The sequence below is a fragment of the Sus scrofa genome, chromosome 10 (genome assembly GCF_000003025.6).
Source record: "Sus scrofa isolate TJ Tabasco breed Duroc chromosome 10, Sscrofa11.1, whole genome shotgun sequence".
NCBI classification, from domain to species: domain Eukaryota; kingdom Metazoa; phylum Chordata; class Mammalia; order Artiodactyla; family Suidae; genus Sus; species Sus scrofa.
In genome coordinates, this window is record NC_010452.4 from 13360003 (window position 1) to 13376793 (window position 16791).

Here is a 16791-nt window from a genome sequence, read left to right on the forward strand (position 1 = left end):
CACAGATGGGGGATTTCAGAGGTGGAGGTACTGGGGACAGATAGAGCTTCAAGAACATGTTAGATGTGGGAGTTCCGCTGTGGTTCAGCAGAAGTAAACCCGACTAGTATCCAGCAGGGTGTGGGTTTGACCCCTTGCCTCTCTCAGTGGGTTAAGGATCCGTTGTTGCTGTGAGCTGTGGTGTAGGTCGAAGATGAGGCTCGGATCCCTCATTGCTGTGGCTGTGGTGTAGGCCAGCGGCTGCAGCTCCGATTAGATCCTTAGCCGGAGAACCTCTATATGCCGCGGGTGCAGCCCTAAAAAAATAAAATAAAAAGAGAGAGAGAGAGAACATGTTAGGTGCTCTGTGAATAAGTCAGTCAGTCTGATCCCTGATTCGAAATTTCATGTTCATGTAAACACACAGACACACATACACGTGTCATACATACATATCTACACTCGTATAGGTGTCCTATGTACATTTCCACGCAATGTGAAATCACACATACATCTGTGTGTATGTAAACTGCACAGTGAGGAAACAGTTCAGCCCCAGTTTCATTCACAGTTTCAGAATGAACAGCCACAGTCTAAAAAAAGCCCTGAGAGTTCCCATCGTGGCGCAGTGGTTAACAAATCCAACTGGGAACCATGAGGTTGTGGGTTCAATCCCTGGCCTTGCTCAGTGGGTTAAGGATCTGGCGTTGCCGTGAGCTGGGGTGTAGTCACAGATGTGGCTCAGATCTGGCCTTGCTGTGGCTGTGGTGTAGGCTGGCAGCTACATTTCCCATTGGACCCCTAGCCTGGGAACCTCCATATGCCGTGGGAGCGGCCCAAGAAATGGCAAAAAGACAAAAAAAAAAAATCAAAAAAGCCTTGGGATGCTTGCCTCCTGACCTCACCTCCTGTGCCTCTTCACTTCAGTTATCCTAGTTAAATCACAGGGCTTTTGAATGCAAGCAAAGCAATGGGGTAACAGCATGTTGTTCTCGTTTTTCATATCACTGATGATTAGATGCTTTTGTTGGTTCCCTCAGTTCTGTTTCCTGTAATGGGGCGCCCCCTCGAATGCTGCCTTGCCACAGCCCTGCAGCCCTGATTCTGTCACAGCCACTTAGCTGCCATGGAACATTTAGAATACAGCAACTGTCAAATACAATCAGACTTTTGTTTTGGTTTTTTTTTTGGGGGGGGGGTTGTCTTTTTAGGGACACACCCACAGCATATGGAAGTTCCCGGGCTAGGGGTCCAATTGGAGCTATAGCCACCGGCCTATGCCACAGCCACAGCAACACCAGATCTAACAGTCAAACTTGCTAAAATGCTGGGCTTTCAGTGCAAACAGGAGCGCTTTTAATGACAATATTATACTTCCCAAATGTAAGGTATGAATTGGAACAATAGGAAATCTGGTACAATCCTTTTCCAGAAGTTTTCAAATGGGAAGAGGTTAACACAACCTTTTTGATTTGCCGCTGAATCTCTGAAACTGTTGCATTCCTAGCTAGTTCTTTTACCAGTGCTATGAGCCCCCTAGGCCAAGTGCCTGTACCTGTCGTCGCATGTCATTTTTATGCACTTCTTTCTCTGCTAAAGATTGCAGTGGAAAATCCCGAGGGACTGAAAAATAATTTACTTGAGACATTTGGATATAGTGGAAGTGGAGAGGTAACAGAAGAGATACTTGAAAAATCAGACTGTGGACCGTGGTGGAAAAAACTTTTATTCAGCTTATGTTTCTTCAATGCTCTGATCAATGAACGAAAAACGTATGGAATATTGGGCTGGAATATTGCATATGCATTTAGTCCTTCAGACTTGGAGGTAAGTGTGGTACCTTAAACAATAACAACAAGTAAATAACAGTAAGATACAGAGAGCCTACATAAATTCTAAGTGTTTTCATGGTAGGAAGGTAATGAACTCTGGGCAACAACAGCTAGCTCACATTTAAAACATGGACTTTAAGGAGTTCCCATTGTGGCTCAGCAATAACGAACCCAACTAGTATCCATGGAGATGTAGGTTCAATCCCTGGCCCCGCTCAGTGGGTTAAGGATCCAAGTTGCTATGAGCTGCGATGTAGGTTGAAGACGTGGCTTGGATCTAGTATGGCTGTGGCTGTGGTGTAGACCAGCAGCTGAAGCTCTGATTCGACCCCTAGCCTGGGAACCTCCATATGCTGCAGGTGTGGCCCTAAAAAGACTAAATAAATAAATAGATATACAAGCATGGACTTTACTTTGAAGCCCTCTTTCAGAGAATAACATTCCAGCTCCTCCCCTTGTAGCTGTACAAGGATTGAACCTAATGGGTAAGCTAATTAACTTCTTTGGGTCTTGGTTTCTTTGGCCAAAAAAAAAACCAAAACAGGAGTTCCTGTCGTGGCGCAGTGGTTAACGAATCCGATTAGGAACCGTGAGATTGCGGGTTCGATCCCTGCCCTTGCTCAGTGGGTTAACGATCCGGCGTTGCCGTGAGCTGTGGTGTAGGTCACAGACGCGGCTCAGATCCCGAGTTGCTATGACTCTGGCGTAGGCTGGCAGCTACAGCTCCGATTAGACCCCTAGCCTGGGAATCTCCATATACCGCGGGAGCGGCCCAAGAAATGGCAAAAAGACAAAAAAAAAAAACAGGTAGAGGGCAAACATCCATACCTATGCCAAAGAGTGCTATGAGTGACAGACTAGTCAGTATAGATAAAGCATTTAATGCCTGGCACATATAAATCACCGCAAAAGTGTTTGCTGTTTTTACTTCTTCATTTAAAGCAAGAGAGATGACATTGACATGCTGTCGGCGGGCGGGGGAGGCGGGATTTAGCTTGAGTCTTCTTCACTAGTCTTTATCTAGAACCCTGCTTTTTGTGTTTAATCGTGCAGGGTGTTTTCTTTGCTGCTACAGTTAACCTGGGGTAGCACCTGCTAACATTTTCCCCAGGTTAACTGAGCAAGTCTTGACCACGAGACAAAAGAAAAAGATGATCAACACAACCAGTAGCAGGGGAAATAGATATTAAACGAATGGCGAAGTACCAAGAATTGCATAGGCCAACATCGCCTTGTAGTAGACAAGATGAGGGAACAGTGACTAGTGGAAATATGAACTGATGCAGCGATGGAACAGTAATAACCAAGATACACTGTTCACGTGGAGGCCAGCATGTGTGAAGACAGGAGAACAGGAAAAAAGATGGATGAAAGGCAAGGAAAAATGATAGTGGAAGGACAGAAGGAAGGTAGAAAAGAGGGGAGGAAAGGAGGAAGAGAAGGAGGAATGAAGTCAGATTATTTCCAGAGAGTTACGCAGAGTACCTGTGTCAGGTCCCCCCCAACATTGCTAATAGCGGTGGCCTCGAGGGAGGGGCTCTGATGAGTAGGGGTAGGAGAAAATTTCCTTTTCCTTGCTTATCTTTTCATATATTCTGAATTCAGTACCATGTGCTTGTTTTGTCTGTCCCCCTCCCAAAAAAAAAAATTAATCCTTGTTCCCAGGTGGGCTAGAGATTAAGGATTCCAGTTGTCACTGCTGTGGCTCAGGTTCAGTCCCTGGCCAGGGAACTTTTGCATGCCATAGGTGAAGCAAAAAAAAAAAAAAGTCAATTAAGTATTTCAATGTTCAACAACAAAAGGAATGGATAGGAGTTCCCGTCATGGCTCAGCGGTAATGAACCCAGCTAGTATCCATGAGTTTTCGGGCTCAGTCTCTCGCCTTGCTCAGTGGGTTAAGGATCAGCATTGCCATGAGCTGTGGTATAGGTCACAGATGTGGCTTGGATCCCATGGTGCTGTGGCTGTGGTGTAGGCTGGCAGCTGTAGCTCCAATTTGACCCCTAGCCTGGGAACTTCCATATACTGTGGGTGTGGCCCTAAAAAGACAAAAAAAAGAAAAAGAAAAAAGAATTGATTCAAAGGTATATCCTAATATTTTTATTCCACTTGTTATTCCCACATATTGTTAAAGAGAAAATATATGTAGCTGTTTGAGAGTTGTTGATTTTATGTTAAACCATCTAAATAAAACATGAACTAACCATGTTCATGAAAACATGTACTAAAATAATAAGAAGGAGTGGATTTTCTACAGGTTGCCATAAAAGTGTTGGCAAATGCCCTGAGCGCATGGCCCAGTGTTCCGTGGCAGACCCTGCGCTACCTGCTTGGGGAGGTGGTCTACGGGGGCCGGGTGACAGACAGCTGGGACAGGCGATGTTTAAACACCCTTCTCTACAAATTCTGCAACCCTACAATGCTGAAAGATGATTTCAGTTTCTCTACTGATGAGGTAAGAAAGGGATTTATTTTCCTAACATCACATGATGACTTTTAACTAAATATTGCTGCATTCGTTCAATTCTGTATTATAAACGTCAATTGCCATTACTCGATTAATTACCATTTGGTCTACCTGTCCATACTCTCAAGACCCTCCACCGATGACCTGGAGGTGACCTCTGTCCCCACCTCCCCCTGTACCAGGCCCATACCCACTTTACAGCCATCAACCGGATGGCGTCCTCTTCCTTCTCATCTTCCATTCACCACCCCTGTGTGCAAATTCCCACCCATCACACCGAAGGCAAGTCCTCCCCCCACACTCTCAGGTCAGAGGTCTGCAGAATCTGTGCCTCCACCAGGGGCACAACCTGGCGTCCATGCTGTTAAGTACAGCTTTAGGCTGGATGGGAAATAAAAAGATGAAAAAGGGAGTTCCCATCCTGGCTCAGTGGTAACAAACCTGACTAGTATCCATGAAGATGCAGGTTTGATCCCTGGCCTCGCTCAGTGGGTTAAGGATCTGGCATTGCCCTGAGCTGCAGAGCAGATCGCAGATGTGGCTCAGATCCCTCGTTGCTGTGGCTGTGGTGTAGGCCAGCAGCTGCAGCTCCAATTCAACACCTACCCTGGGAACTTCCACATGCCACAGGTGCACCCGCCCCCCCCCCAAAAAAAATTTCCATTTAAAAAAAGTATTTAAAACATTTTAGTTGTTTAACGTCTGAAGTCAACCCTTAAGAAAAAATTATCCTTGAAAATCTGTCAGATTGAAAACAAATACAATGGGGCATGGTTTTTGCCTAGAGACTTATTTTGAGGATATGCTCAAGAGAATAGGAAATACAGTAATGAGCAGCATGGAGTTCCCTGGGCAGAATCCTACCCAACTCAGAATGGGATTCGCAAATCATGCATTTCAGTTACTTAGCTGCTTTACACACTGGCCCCTTGAGGGCAATTCCAGCTTGCCAGCTCTTGCTGTTCCTTGTCATAATCTTAGCTTCTGCAGATAGTTTTTCTTATCAATGACTCTCAGTTGCTGTATCTCTGTGGCCCTCATTAGTTCGTCAGTGTTTTCCTTGAAGACGTCAGGACAGCCACCACTACCCACTTTCCTGGCTGTATAAACAGTGCATTTCTCTTCTTTGTCAGTGATTGGTTTTTGTTTTTTTTTTTTTCCTTTAACACTTAAAGGCCAAGGACCAGACCTGACACAGAATGCTTAGTCTGTATAGCATTCTACTAGGCAAGCAGCCACAGACTCAGGTTGATAGGAGGAGAGTTAAGTAACTGGGGGGACAATGTTTTTGAACTTCCAAAATCTACCCTCTGGCCACAGATCTTTTACATTCTTTCCATTTACCAAATGCACTCACCCTCTCCCAGACCCCCGCAAGTCCTCGTTCATTACAGGCTGGGGGTCAGGGATCCTGTGGGGTCCTAGAGCAGATGAGGCCCTTTGGGTGCAGGTCCTCAGATGGAACCCCCTAAGTGGTTCCTCTTCATGTGAAGATCTTTGCCTTACAAGACACTTGATCCACCCCAGCCACCACCATGCACACCACACGCAGTGATGGTGCCTCTGTAGACTCTGCGCTTCAAAGATGGAGAAATGGAAGGTACAGAGCATTCACTAGTCCACAGGAGTCCAAATGGGTAAAGTTACAATTCCTTGATTAGGACTCAGTTGTTTTTTATTTTGGGGGTTTTTTTGGTTTGTTTGTTTTTTTGGGTAAGAGGGTTGTTTTGTTTTGTTTGCATTTTAGTGCTGCACCTGAGGCATATGGAAGTTCTCAGGCTAAAGGGTTGAATTGAAGCTGTATCTGCGACCTACATCACAGCTCACGGCAATGCCGGATCCTTAACCCACTGAGCGAGGCTGGGGATCAAACGTGCGTCCTCATGGATACTAGTCAGATTCATTTCCGCTGAGCCACTATGGGAACTCCTGAATGAATTTATAATCTACTCTTCACAAACAAAACTGCACCAACACATATCCTTGCTGCATTGTTACTGCATCATGTGGTGGTTCTCTGTTTAGTTTTCTGAGGAACCGCCATACTGTTTTCCATAGTGATTGTACCAATTTACATTCCCACCAGCAGTGAAGAAGGGTTCCTGCTTCTCCACACTGGCTCCATCATTTGTTATTTTCTGACTTGTTAACAATGGCCATTCTGACCTCATTGTAGTTTTGGTTTGCATTTCTTTAAAAATCAGTGATGTTAAGCATTCTTTCATGTGCCTGTTGGCCCTCTGTCTTCTTTGGAGAAATGTCTATTGAGAACTAAAACAGAATATTTTAAAATTTGTATGGAAACACAAAAGACCCTAATAGCCCAAGCAATATTGGGGAAAAAAAAAAAAAAAAAAACGGAAATGGAGGAATCAGGCTCCCTGACTTCAGACAATACTACAAAGCTACAGTTATCAAAATATTATGGTACGGGCCCCAAAAGAGAAATACAGATCAATGGAACAGAATAGAAAGACCATAGAGAAAGATATATGTGCCTGTCATGCAGCTGCTCTGTACAATATAACCCCCGTGCAGTTTTTGACAGAAGTGTCTAGAATATACCACCAAACAAGTAAGAATGAAATACTGTATAAAATTTCATGGCGGAATGTCATTCTCATGTATTACCAAAAGTAAATACATCAGTAGGCAAAAACTAATGGGGTTTAAATTTTCATGCATCAGCCAGTGACAACATCTGGAAGCATGAAGGATTACATACGCATCATCCAGTCCTTACCTGACGACGACCCTCCTGAACTCTTAGAATTACACCCTGAGGCCACAAGGGGCTATAGGGAGATCCAAGGCCAGAAGTTCATTGATACTCTCATCGCCATGCAACCAAGACCCACCACCAGCCTCGTGTTCAGGTAAGAAGTCACTAGGAAAAAAAATACTAATTGAAAATTATCAAATATCCATTTGAAGAGATACAGTGTTGAACTTAGAGAAAGATACAGTCTCAATAAACATGTGACTGGGTTACTTTGCTGTACAGTAGAAAATTGACAGAACATCGTAAACCAACTATAATGAAAAAAGAAAAATGATTTGAATCACTGTGGGAGGAGTGTCAAAAAAAACTTTATTAAGATACTAAGTGAAAAAATGATCTGTTTTTATTTGTGATCCACTGTATATTAGTAAGATTGAACATTGTACATATTTATTGTCCATTTGTGTTTCATCTTTCATAAAGCTCATGTTTAAAAAAAAAAAAAAGAAAGAAAAGAAAAAAAAAGGAAGAGGAGTTCCTGTTTTGCTGCAGTGGAAACAAATCCAACTGGGAACCATGAGGTTGCAGGTTCGATCCCTGGCCTCGCTCAGTGGGTTAAGGATCCCACATTGCCGTGGCTGTGGTGTAGGCTAGCAGCTGTAGCTCCAATTAGATCCGTAGCCTGGGAACCTCCATATGCTGCAGGTACAGCCCTAAAGAGCAAAAAAAAAAAAAAAAGAAAAAAAAAAAAAGAGAGAGAGAGAGAGAAAAGGAAAAGAATAGAAAAGAAAAATACAGTCTAAAAATACAGAAACTAAATTCTCCAAATGACAGGGAAGCAAGTTTACATGCACAGGAGTGCACACAGGCACGGTACCTGTGTAATTACCAGGCATGTAGTAGGTTCTCAATAAATATTTGCTGAGCGAGTGACTGAATTAATTGTACCTGATGAGTGAATTTTTAAGCTGAATTTGCATACATGTGAAGTATTATATTTACTTCTATAGGACAGGGAAAAATAAGCATCATAGCAAGTGCGAGGACAGGGTGCTCAGAGGAGCTAGCCCTGCTTTTAGATGCCTGTGTAGATGACATCTGCTCTTAGCTCCGTATCCGAGGTCACACTGCCTCAGTATCCTTCTCCTGCTTCTCCATAACTGGGGAAAATACCTGCCTTCCATTCAAGGCTGTTGTGAAGTTTTGTTTTGTTTCGTTTTTCCCTTTTGTCTTTTTAGGGCCATACTCAAGGCATACGAAAGTTCCCAGGCTAGGGGTAGAATCAGAGCTGTAACTACCACCACAGCCACAACCACAGCCACGCCAGATCCGAGCCACATCTTCGACCTATACCACAGCTCATGGCAATGCTGGATCCTTAACCCACTGAGTGAAGCCAGGGATTGAACCTATGTCCTGATGGATACTAGTCTGGTTCATTAACCACTGAGCCACAACAAGAACTCCATGTTGTGAAGTTTAAATGGTATAACATGCGTAGCCCAAATTCTCAGGCCTCCCCAGCCTGTGACTATAAAAATAGTATCATGTTTTACGCCAGAACTACATGGCTTAAGCCCTCAATGGCTTGATTGCCAAACAGATATTCTTACTCTTCCTGTCCCAACAGAATTGTGTTTCTGCTATTTCTAAACATCTCCCAGAATGTTCATGCATATCTGCTCAAGAAGTAAGTAACACACACACACACACACACACGCACGCACAGTTGTGCCTCTACTTTCCTTGCTATGCCTGGCTTCAAATCCCACCTCTATCACTTGGCTTTGTGAACCAGCAGAAGTCAGTTAAGTTTTTCTGTCCCAGGAGTTCCTGCTGTGGCTCAGCAGGTTAAGAACCTAACATAGTGTCTGTGATGGATGCAGCAGGTTTGATCCCTGGCCTTGCTCAGTGGGCTAAGGATCTGGCGTTGCCTCAAGCTGTGGCATAAGTTGCAGATGTGGTCAGATCTGGTGTTGCCATGACTGTGGTGTAGGTCACAGCTGCAGTCAGATTCAACCCCTAGCCCAGGAACTTCCATGTGCCACCATGTGGCCATAAAAAGGAGGGAAAAAGTTTCTCTGTCCCAGGTTCATCATCTTTTAATCAGAGATAATAGCAAAACCTCCCTCAGGGGGCTGTGCTAGGAATACGATCAGTTCCTTATGCATTTAAGTTCAGTTAGAAATCTAACTTTTTAATTTATAAGTCTGACAAATTATAACAAACACTTTTAAAAGACCTTTGAATAGTGTTTATTTCCATTTATAAACCTGATTATATACTTTCAAATATGTTAACATTCATTATAAAGTTAATGATACTTCAACTATCTGGCTTCCAGACCTTTTCAATTCTTTTAGAAATTCCTATAATAGTTGAACAAATAAATATGATGAATCTTAAATTTTCTCATGTTTTCCAATGTTATATCAATTTAGCTGGATTTCAACTTAAAATCTTCAACTTAAATCAATTTCTCAATTATCTGTTTAAAATTAGAGTCACAAGCTGATCTCTGAAGTTTTTTTTGGCTTTTTTTGTTTGTTTTTTGTTTTTTTAGGGCCACACCCACAGCATATGGAGGTTCTGAGGCTAGGTGTCGAATCGGAACTGTAGCCTCTTGCCTACGCCACAGCCAGAGCAACGCGCAATCCGAGCCTTACCTGCAACATATACCACAGCTCAACATATACTTCAGCAACACCAGATCCTTAACCCCATGAATCTGACTAGCATCCATGAGGACGCAGGTTCAATCCCTGGCACTGCTCAGTGGGTTAAGGATCTGGCATTGCCATGAGCTGTGGTGTAGATCGCAAATGCAGCTTGGATCCAGCATTGCTGTGGCTGTGGTGTAGGCCAGCAGCTGGAGCTCTGATTAGACCCCCTAGCCTCAGAACCTCCATATGCCTCAGGTGCAGCCCTAAAAAGAAAAAAAAAGAAAACTGACATCTGATTGGATTGTGGCAATAGCTTTGGCCATGTGGTCATATCTTTGCAGGCCATTCTACTGACACAAAATAGGATCATTGAACTCTGATTTCACGCACTGGGCTCTCGTTTCACTAACCATCTTCCACATAGAAGGAAACCTGTGAAAAGAAAGAAGAAGAGCTGGTGGGAAATCCCCCAGTATGACCCCAGAATATCAGGTTGAATTTCCTGCAGGCCCCTCGCTTCTAAAGATTAATTCCACACTTTTGGCATTCAACGAATACACCAGTAAGAAATTAGATGATTATTAAGGAGATGCTTTTAATAAGCATATCAAATATGTGTATTAATGTGCCTTTGGTCATTTGGGGAGGCTATGATTATTGCAATTCTGCTGCCTTGGCTCAAAAAGTTTGAGAAACTTGTCCATGGGCCCTGGTTTGAAGGATCAAGATAAGTTTTTCCGTGGTAGCACATCTTTGCACTTTGAAGACAGGTTTGATTTTTGAAAATTTTTGATGTTTTGAGTCCTTGAGAGCCACCTTGGATGAATTCCACAGAGTAACCCCACTTTAAAGTCCAAAACCAAGCATAACAACAAAGTAGGGAAACACATTGCTCCATGTGAGTCGTCACTGGCTGGCAGACAGCGCTATTAAACTAAGGACATGGCTTTACCATCCGATGATCACTTACTTTGAAGGACCATGTGACACCTGGGGTGTTGGCTGAAAACCCAGCTCCCATCAGTCTATAAAGGAGAAAGGAAACTCAAAAGACACGTGCCCCACTGTCTCCTCGTCTGCCGTTCAGGGAGCTCCTGCCTCTCTGAACCCTGGTTTCCTCATCTGTAAGGGATTTCAGAGAGCTCCTCCAGTTTTAAAATGTTTGTGGCTTTGCGTGGTCTCACCCTGACGCCCCCACCCCACCCCGACTGTCCGACTGTCCGACTGTCCTGTCGCTGCGCAAAGTGTGTTGCCTAGAAGCGCTCCATGTGTGCGCAGAGAAAGGTGACGTGCGGCTGAGTACCTTCTAAACCTCCTCCACCCTATGCTCGCTCTGGGTGCCTCCTCCTCTGCGTTTCAGTCTTGGGACTTTCTTCCTGCAGAGGCTGCATTCAGATGACTATTTTTCAGAGAAAACGTCAAAAAGGTCTATTCGCTCGCACATGTCTAAAGGGCGTTGAGTCGTTTTCTCATGTGTAAAATGAAACTCCGCAGTTTCCCTGTCCTGGTTTGGTGGCCCCGTAAAGCTGCATGTACCTGTCAGGTGGGCCCTGAATCGAGGACCCTCCTGGGGTCCACGGGTCTGTATCTCATTCTCTTGATTTCTTTCGCAGTGGTGAGCAGAGTGATGATAAGCTGGTGATGGAAATTTTAGCTGACATGCTAACGCGGCTGCCACTGTCCGTGGAGAAAGAAGAATCTGCTGGAACTCCAGGCACATTGAAGTGTGTCATGTTCAGCCCCATTTGGGAGTCTGTCTGTAAAAATCTCAAAGGTAAGCGTGGGACATGAACATCGTCCCCTCCCTCCAGCCTCCTTGGGAAGGGACGCTGGCATCAGGAGGACAGAAGGGCGCACAGAAGTAAAAAGGCTGGCGTGAGCTGGGCAGCTAACGCCCTGCCGCCGCCCTCTCTCCCCGCACCTGGAGTTGAGCGCAGAGGAGCGCGGCGGGGCGGCCAGTGACGACGTCATAAGGGAGCGACCCCAAAGGACCTGCGCAGCTTAAGAGGCTCCACGGAGCTTCTGGGTCTGTGTTCTTTCTGCCTCTCTGCCTTCTTTCTGGAAGAGCGATTTGGGCAGAGGGGTTTGTATGGGCCTCTGATGGGAGATGGCACAACTCTGAGGAACTAGAGGGAAGGAGGGAGGGAAGGAGGGAGGGCAGGCCCAGAGGAGACGGAGCAAACCCCATTGTCCAGAGTTGGTTCCAGGCCCAGCCCCAAGGCGCCAAGGCGTTGGCCCGCAGTCATTTGTCCAGTTAAATTTTCAACATCCATTGTCTACCCCTTTAAAGTTTGGTGTTTTTGTTGTTGTTGTTGTTGTTTGTCTTTTTGTCTTTTTAGGGCCGCACTCAAGGCATATGGAGGTTCCCAGGCTAGGGGTCCATTTGGAGTTGCAGCTGCCGGCCTATACCACAGCCACAGCCATGCCAGATCCAAGCTGCATCTGCGACCTATACCACAGCTCAGAGCAATGCCAGATCCTTAACCCACTGAGCAAGGCCAGGGATGGAACCCGAAACCTCATGGTTCCTAGTCGGATTTGTTAACCACTGAGCCATGACAGGAACTCCTATCTACCCCTTTAAAAAGATTTATTTTGGAGCAAATGTTGATCAGTAGTCTGCGAAAATAGTTACTATAATCAAGTCAGGATTCATGGTGGGCACACTAGCACTTGGAGGCCAAGTCCAGCCCACTGTTTGTGTACAGCCTACGTGGTAAAATGGTTTTTACTTAATGTTTGAAAGCAATCCAAAGAAGAAGCATATTTTGTGACACACAAATGTTACATGAAATTCAAATTGGAGTGCCACAAATAAAGCTTTACTGGGACACCGCCATGCTTATCTTTTTGCCTACTGTCTTCACCTGCATCCAGTCTACAGGGGGAGCGTTGAGTTGTGACAGAGATTGTGTGGCCCACAAAGCCGGAAATAGTCACTAAGTGGCTTTTTGCAGCTAATATTTTTCAATCCCTGGGCTAGACACAGGAACCTCCTTGAACTCCCAAAGCCTGTGTCTGTCCATGTAAAGTTTCATCTCTTCTCTGAAAGGCATCACTATTTTATCTCTTTTTTCAATCCAGGCTATGATCCCTTCATCCACTGTGTCTTGCTAACCTTTTTGATCCAAGAAATTGAGAGATTTGATAAGTTATTATGTGTTGTACATAAATCTCTGAAAGACCTTCAGCTTGCTGTGAAAGGAGAGATCATCCTCAACCAAGAATTAGAAGAAATATATCACTCTTTTCTTAGCACGAGAGTGCCAGCCTTGTGGCAGGTAAGCAACGATTCTCTCCTATTTACTTCTTTAATTGAAATAAAAGTCCTGGTTTCCGGGGAGGGGGGTAAGTTACCTATGGTATATCTACCTGATGACATGTTATGCAGCCGTTAAAAGATGCTGGCCTACTTTTGGTATGAGTCTATAGTCATAAAGTCTCTTAGAGGGCAGTTTGGCAATTCTGCCTAAATGTATGCAAGATGTGTTTGGGGCAGGGCTATTTATAAGAGCATAAAGCTGAAAAATTTTGAATAACTATTAATAGTAATCTGGTTAGATAAATTATGATATATCCAAATAATAACTTAGGTGCTGACATCCTGAAAAGTTCTCTAATGTTAAATTTTTTTAAGTTTCAGAGCAGTATGTCATTTTCAATGATTATAAAAACATATATATGTATACTTCTATAAAACACATGCTTACACATGTGTTTATAAAAAGGCATATGTTTTATCTTGTGTGTTTGTGTGTTTGTTTTTTTGGTCTTTTTAGGGCAGCACCAGCAGCCTATGGAGGTTCCCAGGCCAGGGATTGAATCAGAACTGTAGCCACTGGCCTACACCACAGCAATGCCAAATCCAAGCCACATCTGTGACCTACACCACAGCTCACAGCAATCCTTAACCCACTGAGCAAGGCCAGGGATCGAACCTGCGTCCTCATGGATACTAGTCAGATTCGTTTCCACTGAGCCACAATGGAATCTCCAAGGCACATATTTTAGATCCCAGAAATACAAGTTCAAATTTTGGAAGTGCCATCAGAGTTCCCTTGTGGCTCAGCAGGATAAGGATCCAGCATTGTCACTGCTGTGGCTCTGGCTACTGCCGCGGCATGAGTTCAATCCCTGGCCCAGGAACTTTCATGTAATGTGGATGTGGCCAAAAAAAAATTTTGGAAGTGCCAAAAAAGCTAGCAGCCAGCCCACTCTGTTCCCGCTGGGGCCCCCAAGAGGTACATCAAGGGAGATGGGACTGAGGACAAGTCCCTAAGGAGAGGACAGGCCTGGTAGGGGCCAGCTGGTGCTCAGCACCAAGGAGAGCTCAGGGCTCAGGTCAGCTCCAAGGTCAGCTGGCTGCAGGCCTAGGCCTGCTGTGAACCAGGGCCTGGAGGGAGCCAGGCAGCTGTGTATAGTCAGATGAGGGGCTGAGGGGATGGCCCTTATGCAGAGGGCTGGTGGCTGTAAAAGTTTCTTTTGTAAAGTTGGGGGTGAAGTATGTACTGGCTGCAAAATTCTGGCCTCTTTTGACCCTCTTGCTCCCTGGCAATAAATTGTCTCTTTAGGCCAGAAAAAATTCTAGAGTGCCCCCCCAACACACACACACACACACACACACACACACACGCGCGCGCACACACACACACACACACACAAATCCTAAGAACATACCCAGAATGTAGCCCAAAGAGACTAAGAATGGAAACTCTGAAAGAGCTATTAAGATTCAGAGAGGGCAAACTGAAATAGTCTCACATAAGTTTAATTGAAGTTTGGTGTGAGGGAAGAGAGAGGATCAAGCAGAGGCAATAATTAAAGGGATTAGAGCTAAGAATTTCAGGAATTGATGGAAGTTCAATGAATTCCAAACAATATACATCTTTTTTAACTTACACATAGATATAGCAAAATGAACCTGCAGAAATCCGTATTGCTTTGTGAATAAAGAAATCTTTAAAGATTCAAAATAGCATATGCAGCATAACCTCAGCTATATAAAAAGTATGAAAACTTGTGCTTGGGTATCAAGAGACATGTACAAAAATACTCAGAACATTATTGTTGATAATGGTAAAATTCTAGAAGCAACTCAAATGTGTCATGGCAGGATGGATAAATGCATGGTATGTTCACGCATTAGACTATACAATCATGGAAGTGAATGAACTGGAGCTATAAGCATCCACAGGGTAATGCTAAAAATAATGGTACAATCACACACATGCAGACCCACACAAATGCAGTCAGCCCTCATTATTCATGAATTACATCTTTGTGAATTTGCCTACTTGCTAACATTTATTTGTAACCAAAATGTATGCAGACCCGAGAAAAGATGCTTAACGTCATTCATCAGGGTAATGCGCACCAGAACCTCAATGCGATATAATTTTACAACCACCAGGATGGATAAAATAAAAAATTCAAATGACAGTAAATATTGCAAGGATATAGAGAAATTGGAACCCTGATAGACTGCTCACAATAAAATGGTGCAGCTATTTTGGAAAACAACCTGTATGTTCCTCGAAGAGTTAACCATAGAGCCATCCCTCAATGCAGCGGTTCCAATCCTAGGGAAATTCCCAAGAGAAATTAAAAAACAGGTATCCACACAAAAACTTATCATAAATGTTCACAGCAGCATTATTTGCAATTGCCAAGGTATAGGAGCAACCTAAGTATCCATCAACAGATGAATGGCTAAAGAAGCTGTGGTGCATACACATACCCACACATAATGGAATACTACTTAGCCAGCAAAAGAATGAAATGTTGTCATTTGAAGCAATGTGAATGGGCTTAGAGGGCATTATGCAAGTGAAATAAGACAGAGAAAGAAAAATACTGTGTAAAATCATATGTAGAATCTAAACAACAACCCAAAAAAACCCAGCCTTATAGATCAAGAACAAACTAGTAGTTACCAGTGGGGAAAGGGAAGAAGGGAGGGGAGTTTAGGGATGTGGGAGGAGAAAGGGTTATTATGGGATTATGTGAAATCAAGTGTGTGGAACTTTTGAAAATTGTAGCACACTATAGGATTTAAAGAATATTCGATTTAAAAAATCAGTAATTCTTAAAACCTGTCTAGAAAACACGGGGGTTAGAGAAAGTAATGACAATTATAATACTTAAAAACTGAATGCAGAGTTCCCACTGTGGCTCAGCAGGTTAAGGACCTGCCGTTGTCTCTGCGAGGATGCAGCTTCGATCCCTGGCCTCACTCGGTGGGATAAGGATCCAGCATTGTCCCAAGCTGCAGCAATCCATCATTTGGATGATTCACGTCCAAATCAGGGTATTAGCATTTGTCCTCAAACAGCCTCTCTTTCTACCCACTGCCTCTCTGAATGGCACTACAGCCCCCCCACCAGCTGTCCAAGCCAGATGTTTCTCCCTGGCTAGTTTAGCTCCTGTCACTGTGTCAGGTATGCCCCTGTCCTGGCCGTATGTAACTGTACTTAGAGTATTCCAACTTAACTCTGAACTCCTGTGAATCCCAGTCCTTTCACTAGTTAGCTTTCTTAGTAAGTCGTGAGGCCTCTCTGCTCCTCAGCTTCCATATCTGTAAAACAGGGTATTGGAGTTGAGGATCCCTAAGATCCTTTCAAGCTCTGAAGTCACACGATTCTAAATGTGTGACGTTTGCAGACTCTACATCTCAATTTTTCATCTCAGTTTGTATTCAGCTTTTTTTTTCTTTTTACAGCTGCACCTGTAGCATGTGGAAGTTCTTGGGCCAGGGGTCAAATTGGAGCTACAACTGTGGCCTATGCCACAGCCTTGGCAACACCAGATCCAAGCCTCATCTGTGACTCTGCCGCAGCTTGTGGCATTGCTGGATCCTTATCCCACGGAGCAAGGCCAGGGATCGAAGCTGCATCCTCACAGAAACAACAGCAGGTCCTTAACCTGCTGAGCCACAATGGGACCTCTGCATTCAGTTTTTTTATCAAGATTGTATCTTTGATTCTATTGTAAATGAGATTGCTTTCCTGATTTATCATTCAGATACTTTGTTGTTACTGTAGAGAAATGTAACTGATTTCTGTATGTTAATTTTGTATTTTGCAACTTTACTGAATTTATTTATAAATTCTAACAGTTTTTTGGTGGAGT

At 44.0% G+C, this 16791-nt stretch overlaps 1 protein-coding gene across 1 annotated transcript in view; it reads left to right on the top strand.

Moving 5' to 3' along the window:
• The window catches only part of DNAH14 (dynein axonemal heavy chain 14), a 341496-nt gene that overhangs the window by 312001 nt on the left and 12704 nt on the right, over positions 1 to 16791 (top strand). Inside the window, exons 76-80 of the mRNA XM_021064261.1 lie at positions 1579 to 1806; positions 4069 to 4266; positions 6967 to 7154; positions 11277 to 11437; positions 12748 to 12944. Coding sequence (XP_020919920.1) covers positions 1579 to 1806; positions 4069 to 4266; positions 6967 to 7154; positions 11277 to 11437; positions 12748 to 12944 — 972 coding nt within the window. The remainder of the gene's footprint in view (positions 1 to 1578; positions 1807 to 4068; positions 4267 to 6966; positions 7155 to 11276; positions 11438 to 12747; positions 12945 to 16791) is intronic.